At 36.7% G+C, this 13,251-nt stretch overlaps 1 protein-coding gene and 1 long non-coding RNA gene across 5 annotated transcripts in view; both read right to left on the bottom strand.

Moving 5' to 3' along the window:
- Positions 1 to 13,251, bottom strand: part of LOC102749095 (uncharacterized) — a 476,674-nt gene that overhangs the window by 74,687 nt on the left and 388,736 nt on the right. The gene's annotated exons all lie outside the window — the stretch shown is intronic.
- The window catches only part of MINDY2 (MINDY lysine 48 deubiquitinase 2), a 73,582-nt gene that overhangs the window by 51,282 nt on the left and 9,049 nt on the right, over positions 1 to 13,251 (bottom strand). For all 4 annotated transcript variants that reach the window (XM_031031061.2, XM_006736141.3, XM_081831169.1 and 1 more), the window contains exon 2: positions 9,242 to 9,299. In XM_031031061.2, the coding sequence (XP_030886921.1) occupies positions 9,242 to 9,299 (58 nt within the window). The remainder of the gene's footprint in view (positions 1 to 9,241; positions 9,300 to 13,251) is intronic.

Here is a 13,251-nt window from a genome sequence, read left to right as displayed (position 1 = left end):
GTATAATCCCCTTCCCTTGAGTATGGGCTGGACTTATTAATTCACTTCTAGTGAATAAAAAAATGGCATAAATAATGAAATGTCACTTCTGAAATTAGAATACAGAATTATTGTGGCTTTTGTCATGATGCTCTCCCACTTGCTCACTCTGAGGAAAGCCAGGTGGCATGTTCTGAACTGCCTTATGGAGAGGCCTGCATGGCATGGAACTAAAGGAGGACTCTGGCTATGGTTAGTGAGGAACTGAGGACCGCAGTCCAACAATGTATGAGGAACTCAATCCTGCCAACAACCATGTGAATAACCTTAAAGCAGATCCTCCTGAGTTGGGTCTGGGGATGAGACTGCAGCCCCAGCTGACACCCTGACTGCAGCCTCATGAGAGACCTTGAGCCAGTCACTTAGCTAAGCCATGCCTAGATTCCTGATGTACAGACACCATTAGATAATAAATGTTCATTATTAAACCAGTGAATTTTGGGGTGATGTGTTATACAGCAATAGGTATCTATATTTTTAGGAAAGTTTGTAATAAAAGAATCAGGTATTTTTAAAAGACTAAGTTTGAGTTTCTAAGAAAGATTTATTTATCTAAATAAATCATCTCTTAAGAGTGTTGTTTTATCTAGCTTATCTAACCTGTATATCTGAATTTGGTTAACAATACTATTTCAGGGGCTCAGTTGGTTAAGCGTCTGACTCTTGATTTTGGCTCAGGTTGTGATCTTAGGGTTATGAGATCAAGCCCCACGTTGGGCTCTGCACTAGGCGTGAAGCCTGCTTAAGATTCTCTCTCTCCCTCTCAAAAAACAAATGAAAACAATACTAGTACAATAAAAAAATATTTAGAGTCTAGAGAGTCTACTATGAGTATTTAATAATAGGCTAAAACAAATGTTTCTCTTAAAAAACTAATTTGGTTGGGAAAAGAACATACAAGAAACAGAATGAGATGAAAAGTATAATATAGCATAACATGTAATAAATGCCTGAAGTACCAATTGATTTTGAAAAGAGATACTGATAAAACCTATAGCACCTAGAAATATCCTTTGGAGGGGGTCATATCTAAACTGGATTCAGAAAAAGGGCAGAACTTGGCAAGGCAGTGAGGGAAAATGCATTCTTTGAGGGAGAAACAGTGACAGAAAAGCACATAAAAGAAACATCATGCCGTGGGGTGCCTGGCTAGCTCAGTCAGTAGAGCATGCAAACTCTTGGATCTCAGGGTTGTGAGTTCCAGCCCCATGTTGGGTGTAGAGGTTACTTAAAAAAAAATCTTTGAAAAAAAAACAGAAAGAAAGAAACATCATGCCATATGGACAGCTCATAAGAAGGTTTATATATAAGATTTATGTTGTAGGGGTACCTGGGTGCCTCAGTTGGTTAAGCAACTGACTCTGGATTTTGGCTCCGGTCATGATCCTGGGGTCCTGGAATCCAGCCCTTTGTCGGGCTCCACACTCAGCAGGGAGTCTGCTTGAGGATTTTCTCTCTCTCCCTCTCCCTTTGCCCCTCCCCCCACTTATGTATGCACTCTCTCTCTCTAAAATAAATAAATCTTAAAAAAAGAAAGGAGGGACGCCTGGGTGGCTCAGTTGGTTGAGCGACTGCCTTCGGCTCAGGTCATGATCCTGGAGTCCCTGGATCGAGTCCCGCATCGGGCTCCCTGCTCGGCAGGGAGTCTGCTTCTCCCTCTGCCCCTCCCCCCTCTCATGTGCTCTCTCTCTCATTCTCTCTCTGTCAAATAATAAATAAAATCTTTAAAAAAAAAAAAAAAAGAAAGGAAAGGCAGAGACGATGCCATTTATTTAAAAAAAAAGCTTTATGTTGTAGAGTGGTGGGAAATACAGCTGGACAAGTAAACTGGATCAGATAATAGAAAATCATAAATAATATCTTGGTAAGTTTGGCTGCTTGTGAAAGATCATAAGGGATCTTTACCTTTATCAGTAGACAAGTGAAGTATGAAATTGATGCTTTAGGAAGATAACACTGTTATGTACGCTAATTTGAAGGGGAGAGGAAACAACAGAGTTTGTAATAATTCACATCGTGAAATACACACAGAGAGAGGAAAGAATTTCAGAAGAAGAACCCATGAGACTTTGCTACTAATGGGACATTCCAGACAAACAGAAATCAAGAAACAAAAACCTGACAGCTACACTAGGCCAAAAACTGGAAGAGAGGGTTTGGCAGTAGTTAGCTTATCCCAAGTAAGCATTAGGAAAAGAGAGTCAGGTCAACTCTGGGCAAAATTAAAATGCTTCAACAGTGACCTCCCTATCCCAGCTTGCAACGTTCCCTTCTCAATGCCAAAACCCTCCAACAGGCCACGTCCATGTTTGGCCCTGCTCTAATACTCTAGTAACAGAAATTTTCAAATTAAAATTTACTCCTCCTCTAACTTTTGCCAATCAAAATTCCCATTCCCTGTGGTCTCTAAGCTAGGTGCTAAGAAAGCAATTAATGGTTTGTCTTACAATCTTTCTACTAGCATTTGCTTATTAATTTAAAAGCATCTCTGGTTCCTCCAGAGAACGGGAGTAATCTCGAGAGGAGAAAATCCAAATAGCTTAGAAAATTAAACAATTTGTTCTGGCAGGGTTGGCCCTGAATAAAGTTCACTTTTGGCAAGACAGGGTCTTCAGAATCCCTTTTCTCACCTCATTCTTGCTTACTTCTCCCACCTCCCATTAGGATCATATTACTTTCTTTTTTTAATTTTTTAATTTTTTTAAAGATATTTATTTATTTGACAGAGACAGCAGCGGGGAGTTGGAGAGGGAGAAGCAGGCTCCCCACTGAGCAGGGAGCCCGATGTGGGGCTTGATCCCAGAACCCTGGGATCATGGCCTGAGCCGAAAGCAGATGCTTAACAACTAAGCCACCCAGGTGCCCCAGGATATTACTTTCATGCTGCCCCTAGTAGTTGAGTCCCCCTAACCCAGGACTTCCAAACCTCTTTTATCTACCCAGATTTAGATATTTCTTCCTCAATTTTTCTTTTTCCCTATTAAAATTCTCTACCCTATGTCCTGCTTCCTCACGGCTTTGCTAGCTAACAAATTATACAAAGACATGCTAATTATTTTCTCCCAAGAAAAATACCATGTTAGCATTTTCATAGTAGAATACACTTATGCCGCCACATTCACTGCATTGTTGACACCTCCAAATAACTTGCCTGCAGTATGTGCTCAGTCAGTATTTGCTGAATAAGAAAAATAAAAGAAAGAAAAAGACAAGTAGTGGGAATTTCAAATATTATATAAAAAATACTTTTGAGTGGTAAAGGGGGAGAAGGGACATACTTTTGAGTATATGAGCCTTTCAGGGAGGAGGTTAGGTAAATGGCATCAACCTATGACAGTAGAGAGCACAGCCTGAATGAAGTTAGAAGCTGTGGAGTAGCAGTGTAGTTTAGGCTAACACTGTCCAAGAGAAATATAATGCAAGCCACAAATTTAAGCCCATACGTAACTTTAAATTTTGGAGTAGCCACATTGAAAAAAGTAAAAATAGGTGAAATTAATTTAAATAATTTATTTAGCCCAGTATATTAAAAATATTATCATTTCAACAGTATAAGACTCATGATACTTTATATTTTTTGCATTAAGTCTTTGAAATCCAGTGTATATTTATACTTATAGAACATCTCAATTCACATTGGCAAAATTTTAAGTGCTCAACAGCCACATGTGGCTAGTGATTACTGTACTAGTGTAGGTTTAGGTGATTATGGTCATGATCTGAGAACAAAGAAAGTAGGGCAGACAGTAATTAGATATGGAAGAGATGGATAGGAAACTGGGCTCAGAAACATGTTCTCATCACTTAAATTATATATATTAAACATTCAAATATCTGTTGATATTTGACCATATCTGAGCTACTATTACTATTTCCTAATTGGTCTCAATCAGACCATCTTAAAAACTACACTTAACATGTTATTAGCTGCATTTAAGAAACTAAAAAAGATTAAATGGCCTAGTATAGTAAACCCAAACTCCTCAACCTGGCTCCCAAAAGACTCTGCAGTTTAGCTGTAACCCACCTAGTCCAAGCTCCATTCCAACAACAATACAATATACAGACTTGCCAACTACAGTCAAATTGTACTCATTCACCATTTCTCCAAATATGCCTTCTATATTTTCACCTCTAGCTTGAGCTTAAAATAGTTTCCACCTAGCCCTGTAACATTGTTTTTCTTCTTTACAAGGGTTTCGATTTAACTATACTTAAAACCCAATACAAGTCATACCTTCTCTATTAAACCTTTTCCTACTTCTCACCCACTTCTCATACCCATTGCTGCCAAATTTCTCAAAAGTTATCTGCACTTGAGGTCTCCACTTACTCACCTCTTAAATGCTCTTCAACTCATCACTTCATTTCCAGCCCATCACTGTACTGACATTGTTTCTGTAAAGATCACAATAGCCTCCATGTTGCCAAATCACTTGGAGAGTACTCTCCAGTATTCTATACCCCATCTCCTTCCTTCTAACACTCCTCTTGGTTTCACTATACCACCCTCTGTTGGCTCTTCTCCTATCTTACTGGTTACTTCTTCTCTTACTTCTCTGTCCTCTACCCCATGCATTTCAGCAGGGGCTATCTTGCCCCAGGAGGACAAAAACTGATTCCCTGGGGGAGTGGCCAAAAATATTTTAGCTAGTATAATGGTTTGTGGCCTTCAAAGGGCACAGTACATGAAGAAACATATAGTATGTCTGCGGTATTAAAATTTCCTGGAGTGGGTGATTAGGATAAAATGTCTACAAAGGCTCCTTAGGGGGCAATAATTAAAAAGATTGAGAAACATTGCTCTAACCCAACTCTCCATGCTGGGAAACTTCAGGGGACAATCCTGACCCTCTTCTCATCTCTCTTTATGCTGTCTCTCTTAATGTTCTCATTAATTTCCACAGATTTAAATGCCATTTTTATACTGATGACTCCTAAATTCTTATCTTGAATTTCAGTGTCCGCTGGAACTCATGGACCCTCCTGAGCAAAATCTTCCAGGTATTTTCTTCTCTTAATGTTCCCTTCACCTTCATGCCTAAATGAAATTTGGCTCTGCCTAATGACACTGCAGCCTTCTCAAGTGACAGTTCTCTCTCATGCTTCTTTACCAGTGAGCCTGGAGGTGGAGCAGATATCTACTTGCTCCTTGTTGTCATGTTGTCATTCTCTCTCCCCTTCCTCCCTAAAACTCCTCAGTTTTAAAACTCATGCCATCGAATAATACTACCCATCATCCACCCACCTGGTTGCAGTCCTCTATTAACTTCCAGGTCAATCCTTCTCATTCCTAGCTTACTATCTCTCCCGAACACAAATCCTAACATAATTTTTTGGTAATTCCAATATTAATAGAGATAATCCATCCAATAACCTAGTCTTTCTCTTTCTTGACCTCTTCTTCAACAAGAATCTTATATTCTATCTTACCTTAGAAGCTCATTCCCCATGGTCATACAGCTATGTCATTACCAGGCTCCAAAAATTCTAAAGTTCCATCAGAACCCCTACAATCCTTTAACTCCATCACATTTTTTTTTTCAGCACATTTATATCTTCGTTTCCTCTTTATGCAACTCAAATCCTTGGCCCATCATTATAATCACTCTTGACACACATCTTCAATTCTCTAGACTCTTTCTTCAACTTACTGACTTGGCAAAAACCCAACTCGGGTTAAATCCTGCCCCCCCACTATGTAGGCCTATACTCATGCAGCTAAATGTGAGTAGAGAAATCATACCACCATGCTCGCTGCTCTCACTAACTTCAGAGGTAATGCCCAGGAACATATCACATCTCCCATTCACTCTCCTATTCTTCTATAGGCAACTATTTCATACCTTCCCTCTCACATCCAACAACTCTTTCTTCATTCTCACTCTCAGCTAATGATCTGGTTCCCTATTTCACTGAGAAAATAAAAGTACTCAAAAGACCTTCCACAAGCTACCACAACCACATCTACCCACCCACCTGCATCTATTTTTAATACATTCTGTTTCACCTCTTATTGCTACCGATGAGCTATCTATACTAAGACTAATTCTATTTGTCAAAAGTACTCTTTTCAATTTCTTTCCTCCAGTTTTCTTTTTTTAAATAGCTTTGAGATGTAATTCACATATCATACAATAAACCCATTTAAAGTATACAATTCAATATTTTGCAAGTATATTAACAGGATTATGAAATCATCATGATTTAATTTTAGAACATTTTTGTCCCCCCAAAAGAAATTCTGTACCCATTAGCAATCAATCCCTATTTGACCCCTTATCCTCTTCACCAGTCCCAAGCAACCACTATTCTACTTTCTGTCTCTATAAATGGGATCATAAAATATATGGTCTTTTGTAACTTGACTTCTTTAACTTAGCATAATGTCTAAGTTTTAGCCACATTAAAGTGTGTATCAGTACATTCCTTTTTGTGGTCAATATTTCACTGTATGGATATATCACATTTTGTTTATCCACTCATCAGTGGATGGACATTTGAGTTGTTTCCATTTTTTTGGTTATTAAGAATAAAAAAGTTTCTGTATAGATGTGTGTTTTTACAAATTCCCTTGGGTAAAATTATGGGTCATACTAAGTTTAACTTTTTAAGGAACTGACAAACTATTTTCCAAAGTGGCTGTGTTATGTTACATTGCTATTGGCTATGTATAAAGGTTTCCAATTTTCTCTTGTACCCACCCTGTCTGGTTTCCTCCCATGCAATGGTGAGGTTACCAGTGACCTCCTATGGTTCAATCAATAGTCAATTTTTAGTCTTCACACTGCTTGACCTATTAGCAGCATTTGGTTCAGTTAATCTCTTACTTTTCATTGAAACTTCATTTGGATTCTACGAAATCAGTCTCCTGTTTTTCTTCTACCTGGCTTGAAGATACCTGTTCTTCTTTCTTCCACAACTTCTAATCATTGGCATGTCTCACATTCAGTCCATTGATCTTTCCCCTTCTCTACCTACATTCATTCTCGTTGTGATTTCACTCAGTCTACCATTTATATATGTTGTCTGCTCCCAAATGTTTATTTCTAGGCTAGATCTGCATTGCCCAATACGTTAGCCAGTAGCAACATATGGCTATCTAATTTTAATTAATTAAAACAATTTAATATTCAGGTCCCCAGGCACATTAGCTATATGTTAAGAGCTCAAGAGCCACATGTTGCTAGTAGCTACCAAACTAGATAGCAGAGATATTGAACATTTCTTTTTTTAAAGATTTTTTTTTTTTTTAATTTATTTGAGACAGAGAGAACGAGAGAGAGAGCACATGAGAGGGGGGAGGGTCAGAGGGAGAAGCAGGTTCCTTGCTGAGCAGGGAGCCCGATGCGGGACTCGATCCAGGGACTCCAGGATCATGACCTGAACCGAAGGCAGTCGCTTAACCAACTGAGCCACCCAGGCGCCCCGATATCGAACATTTCTATCATCACAGAAATTTCTATTGTACAGCACTGATCTAGACCTCTCCTCTGAACTCTAGATTTATATATCCAACAGCCATCCTGAAATTTCTACTTGGATGTCAATAAGCATTCCAAAACCAAAATCCTGTTATTCCTCCCTAAACATGTTCCTTCCATTTTTTTCCCCTGTTTCAGCTGATGTTAATGCCATCCTTCCAGTTGTGCAAGCCAAAAACCATGGGGTGAACCACTCTCACTCTACATTCAACTGATCAGCAAATTCTGTCAGCTCTATATCCAGAATCTGACCACATTTTACAATCTCCACTTCTACTACCTTGTTTGAAGCCACCACCATCTTTTGCCGGTTGTAATAGCATCTTCTGTTGTAATAGCTTCCTGATATCCCTGCTTGTCCTTTCCTTCCTAAATTCTAGTTTCAGCCAGAGAATTCTTGTTACACTCAAAGTCAGATCACATCAGTCCTCTGTTCAAATCCTCTAATGGCTTCCAAGCTCACTCACAGCAAACATCAGGCTATAATAGCCTATAGGGCCCGATATGACCTGACCCCATTACCTCTCAAATGTCATCTCCTTTGTACACTTCTTGGAAGTCATACTGGCTATTCATCAAAAGCACCAAGCATATTTCAGCCTTCCCCATGAAACATAATTCCCAATTATGTTCCCATTTATGAAACATAATTTAGAAATCACAAAGTTTAAGAATCACTAAGCTAGACTAAAAGAGGTATAAACAGAAATTCTATTTCCAGATACATGGGTATTCAAAGTAATCTACCCTTAACTATGAAATTTCCCTAGCCAGTGAATAGGATTAAATGATAGTAATTACATAAAGAAAAGCGTCTTCCAAAAGTTACAGTCTCCATTACTTCACTAAGCCTATATTTCATTAAAAATCAGTTAGCTTGTAGTCTGGAATGGCGTAGACAAACTAACCAGCTGACCAAAAAAAAAATTGTTATTTTTCTTAAAATAAACATTTAATTACTAAAAAAACTAAAAATGTGGATTAAGATTTCCTATTTGGTAACAGTATAAATATATAAATTCCTATTTGTTAAATTGTAAAAGACCTCAGTGTGATATACTGCTATCTGTTCTGTAAACAAGTTCTACTGAAAGCAGCTGGTCTGCAAACTGTGTATTACTAGTCTGTTTTGAAATAAGAAGCTTGCATAAGAATGCAACTTAAGACACTGCATCCTTCGTCAAGAAAATTTTGCTATGAAAAATTTCAGATGAACCAAACAGTGTGCTTATGTAAATGTTTTACATTTTGGCACAAGCCCCTATATCACTGCAGATTGGTAACTAACACTTCATAGACTGGTATAAGTCCATGAATCATACTTTGGATACTGGTGCTCTAAATCATCTCCTGGGTCTTTAATCCAGTCTACTCAATATTTTTTTTTTAAACACTTTCTACATGCAATGTCAGAATTTCTGTACCATTTCCCATTCTGCAATTTATTAGGAATTAGTACGTAACTTGTTCTTTTCTGGAAGTTATCAGTCTCCTTATTTATATTATAGAATTTTAACGCTGGTTAGAAAAAGCCTTCAAAAAGGTTTAACACCCAAGAACAGTAACATACTGATACAAATTTTTAATTAAGAGATTCAAAATTATAATTTTAAAGTAGATTATATAATAGCACTTCAGAAAGATGCAATTTGGTAATATATTGCTTTGGAGACTTTATTTTGAAAGAGATATAAAATCATCCATTTTTCAACACTAACCTAAATATTCCATCAGCTGTTCAGCAGTTATGATTTCCATCATCGGTGGAAGTTTCACCTGAAAAACAAAGTATTTTTTCTATAAAATCAAACGTTTTAGGTAATTAAAGTGTTTCTTCAGTCAGAAACATAAGTATGTATGTGTACATATGTATCTACTATATGTATACATTAATGTTTGTTATTAAATTCTTTATAACTAATCTTTATAAAATATGGCAAAGTCAATCTTATCACCATAAAGTTTACAGGGTGATATAAGATCTCACAGAGACATTGAGAAATCTGTTTTCAAAACCAAGTGCTACCCCTTTCACCACCGACTACAATTGTCACTAGGCACTTCCAACAATGTCCTACATGTTAGAGCAGTTGAAGGGCAGGAAGAGGCACCAAACATGTGACAGGTCACCGACGGAGCAGTTTTACTGAAGACAAGTTTGAATATAGCTCAATATCCCATTACTTCAGTTTACCTTGGCCATTTTTATTGAATGACTATAATGAATACAGTATTAAAGTATTAGTCAGGGGTGCCTGGGTAGCTCAGTTAAGCATCTGCCCTTGGCTCAGGTCATAATCCCAGAATCCTGGGATCGAGCCCCACGTTGGGCTCCCTGCTTAGTGGGGGATCTGCTTCTCCCTCTCCCTTTGCCCCTACCCCTGCTCATGCTGTCACTCTCTCTCTCAAATAAATAAATAAAATCTTAAAAAAAAAAAGTATCAGTCATATACTGAAGAATTCACACTGTATGATTCCACTTGCAAAGTTTAAAAGCAGGCAAAATTAGGGCGCCTGGGTGGCTCAGTTGGTTGAGTGACTGCCTTCGGCTCAGGTCATGATCCTGGAGTCCCTGGATCGAGTCCCGCATCGGGCTCCCTGCTTGGCAGGGAGTCTGCTTTGCCCTCTGACCCTATCCCCTCTCATGTGTTCTCTCTCATTCTCTCTCTCTCAAATAAATAAATAAAATCTTTAAAAAAAAAAAAAAAGCAGGCAAGATTAAACTATATTGTTTACTGCTGCACACATGGTGATAAAATTATAATGAAAAGTAAGGAAATGGATACTATAAAAATCAGAATATGGTTGGCCCTAGGGGTAAGGGAAGGAGTTATAGTTGGAAAAAGGCATATAAGAGCCTTCCGGGGGCGCCCGGGGGGCACAGTTGGTTGAGTGTCTAACTCTTAGTTTCAGCTAAGGTTATCATCTCAGGGTCGTGGGATCAAACCCTGCGTCAGGCTCTGTGCTCAGCCTGAGATTCTCTCTCCCTCTCTACCCCCCCACTGGGCTCGCTCACTCACTCTCTCAAATAAATAAATAAATCTTTAAAAAAAATAAGAGCCTTTGGGACACTGGTAATGCTCTATTTCTGGACTTGCATGGTAGTTCCACTGACATTTTTTTCTTTACAGTAACTTGTTAAACTATACATCTCTGTTTATGTATTCTATGTGTTATAGTTTACAATAAAAAGGTTAAAAGTAGATACATACGTTACAATCATATTTAAGTTTCTAAAGTTAATTCAGCTGCAACACATTAGTCTACATTAACGTTTCAATTGAATTGTCAGATGAGTTACACACAGATATTACAGCCAATGGTTATAAATATTTTAACTGACTTATTCAAAAGCATACTCTGTGGTATATTCATAGGAGAGAAGAAAAATACATACTGTAGGATGGAAACTCGAAGTAATTAAGTATCAATGACAGGAGAACAGTAATGTAATTTAAAATTCTCCAGGAGTTATTTTTTGGGAATTATTTTCTGTTCAACCAAGGAAATCATTTAAATCATCAATTTTCCAACAATTCCTCCAAGTGTTGAAGAAGGTGCTCTGGGTGTTTATGTTAGCAAATGTGGTAATAGCATGTCACAATATTTTGTTTGTTTTAATCAATGAATAAAATAAGTTCCAAAACAGATCTCTGTAAAACAGAACAGTTTGGTACCCTCTGAGAGCATACATGACAATTAATGCTTACAATTTTGTCATCCAGGGGATTTATCACTCAGTGAAAACTAAGAGATGCCATGGAGGTTTTGATCATTACTTGATTCTAAATCATTTTTTTTCCTGTGTCATATTTCTCAAAAAATTTTAATAGATTTTTTTTTTTTTTTTAAGCAGCTTTAGGTTTACAGAAAACTGAGCAGAAAGTAGAGAGTTCCCCTATATGGTATATTTTTAAACTGAAATTCATTGGCAAATTATGGTCTCCTGACTGTTTTTCTAAATTTATTGCAACACTCTCATTGTTTATGTATAGTTTTGGCTGTTTCTGCACAACAATAATAGAGTTGAATCTTTACGAGAGATCAAAGAGCCCACAAAACCTAAAATATTTACTTACTCTCTGATCCTTATGGGAAAAGTTTGTTGATTCCTGCTTTAGATTATTTTAACTGTTTACTATAGAATATTTTATCACTATAGACTATTTTATCAAGCTATTTCAGTAGCACTATTAAAAGTCTGATATTTAAACCAGTAGTTTATATTCACTGTGAATGTTTATATTCTGAATAATTGTCAGAACAATCTAAAAGTCCCACTTACACCTAAAAATGTTTCTTAAATAAGACCTATATATTCTTTTATTCCAGACAGGTTCAGTCAGAATAATATTCAGCAGAAAATTCCACAAACAGATAGCTTATCCTCTGCTTTGGTTAAAGTAGCAATCCTCTTATAAAACTGTCAAAATAAGAATTAGCAGAATTGTCAATTGTGGCGTTTCTGTCAAAATAAGAAACAAAGGCACTAACAAGTATACGTACTTGGGAAAAACATACTATAATTCTAGATTTCTACAAACATGATTTCAGGGCTTAGCCTTGAAATTTCCAAATAACAACAACTGCCTACCATGTGTTGTTTCAAACATTTGAAAAAGAAAATGACACCTCTATACTGATTAAGAAGTGGGACAACAGTATACAAATATTTTAACTGACTTATTCACAAGCAGACTCAGTGAAATACTCATTTCCTGAATCCTAGCCAATAACATATTCCGGATAGTCATTAAAACTAAGGACAAATAAACAGAATTGAGAAGGAACGCCTACTTCTCACTAATACTGTGAAGCTGTCAACAGATCTTTTTTTTTTAAACCACAAAATGATCTTCCTGAAAGCTTGATTCTCTTTTTGCTTTCCTCTACCACCATCACCTCAAAAACAAGTGCCAAAGGTTTTGTTAATGATCCAATGACTTTCACTCCTTTGTCTCTTTAGATTTTATAAAAGAAAAAACAAGTTAGGGAATAACTAGCTAAGAATATAGAATTAACAAGTATGGTATTTTGTCTGAATCTCTAAATTTTAAATTTTACAATGAAAAAACTCAAATGAAGTATGACCTAGGTTCTTAGGTGGTCTTCTTTTAGTAATAATCTATAACATATTGTTCTTAAGTACATGAGTACTTTAATGTATATAAAGGTAGTTGAAAGGTACTCTCTTAAGCAGTTTAAATATTCTTCCTAAAACATGAGCAAAGCTTCTCAGCATATAGTAATACATAGCTCCAAATTAAGAGTCCAAATAGAGTCTAGGAAAATAAATTATGTCCTCTCCTAGAACTAACATTTTACTGAATTAACTGGATTTCCTGAGCAAGTTAATAATGTAAGCACAGCAATAATATTTAAGTTAACAAAAGGAAATAGCTACTCCAACTCCAAATATTCAACTATACAGTAAAACCTCATTAATTCAGCCAAATTATTCTGTAATTCTTACTCATCTGAAGAGTGAAGTGTATTTGAGAATAGACGCAAGCAAGATCAAAAATTTGTTTTAATTTAAAAAAATTAAAATTAAATTAAAAAAAATAAAAACAAATCTTCCATGTACAGTATTAATAAAATCTTAAACAAGAATGCAAAAATCCCAAAAATGATATGCCATGATTTTGATACCTATGATTTTGATATTCTGAGGGGAGTAGAGAAATGCAGGAGGCCCAGTAATAACTAAGAAATAAGCAGTTTAGGG

The sequence above is a fragment of the Leptonychotes weddellii genome, chromosome 9, assembly GCF_054177405.1.
Source record: "Leptonychotes weddellii isolate Sample4059 chromosome 9, ASM5417740v2, whole genome shotgun sequence".
Classification (NCBI taxonomy): Eukaryota; Metazoa; Chordata; class Mammalia; order Carnivora; family Phocidae; genus Leptonychotes; species Leptonychotes weddellii.
The sequence above is the reverse complement of the archived record's forward strand: the minus strand, read 5'-3'. Positions and strand labels throughout refer to the sequence as shown.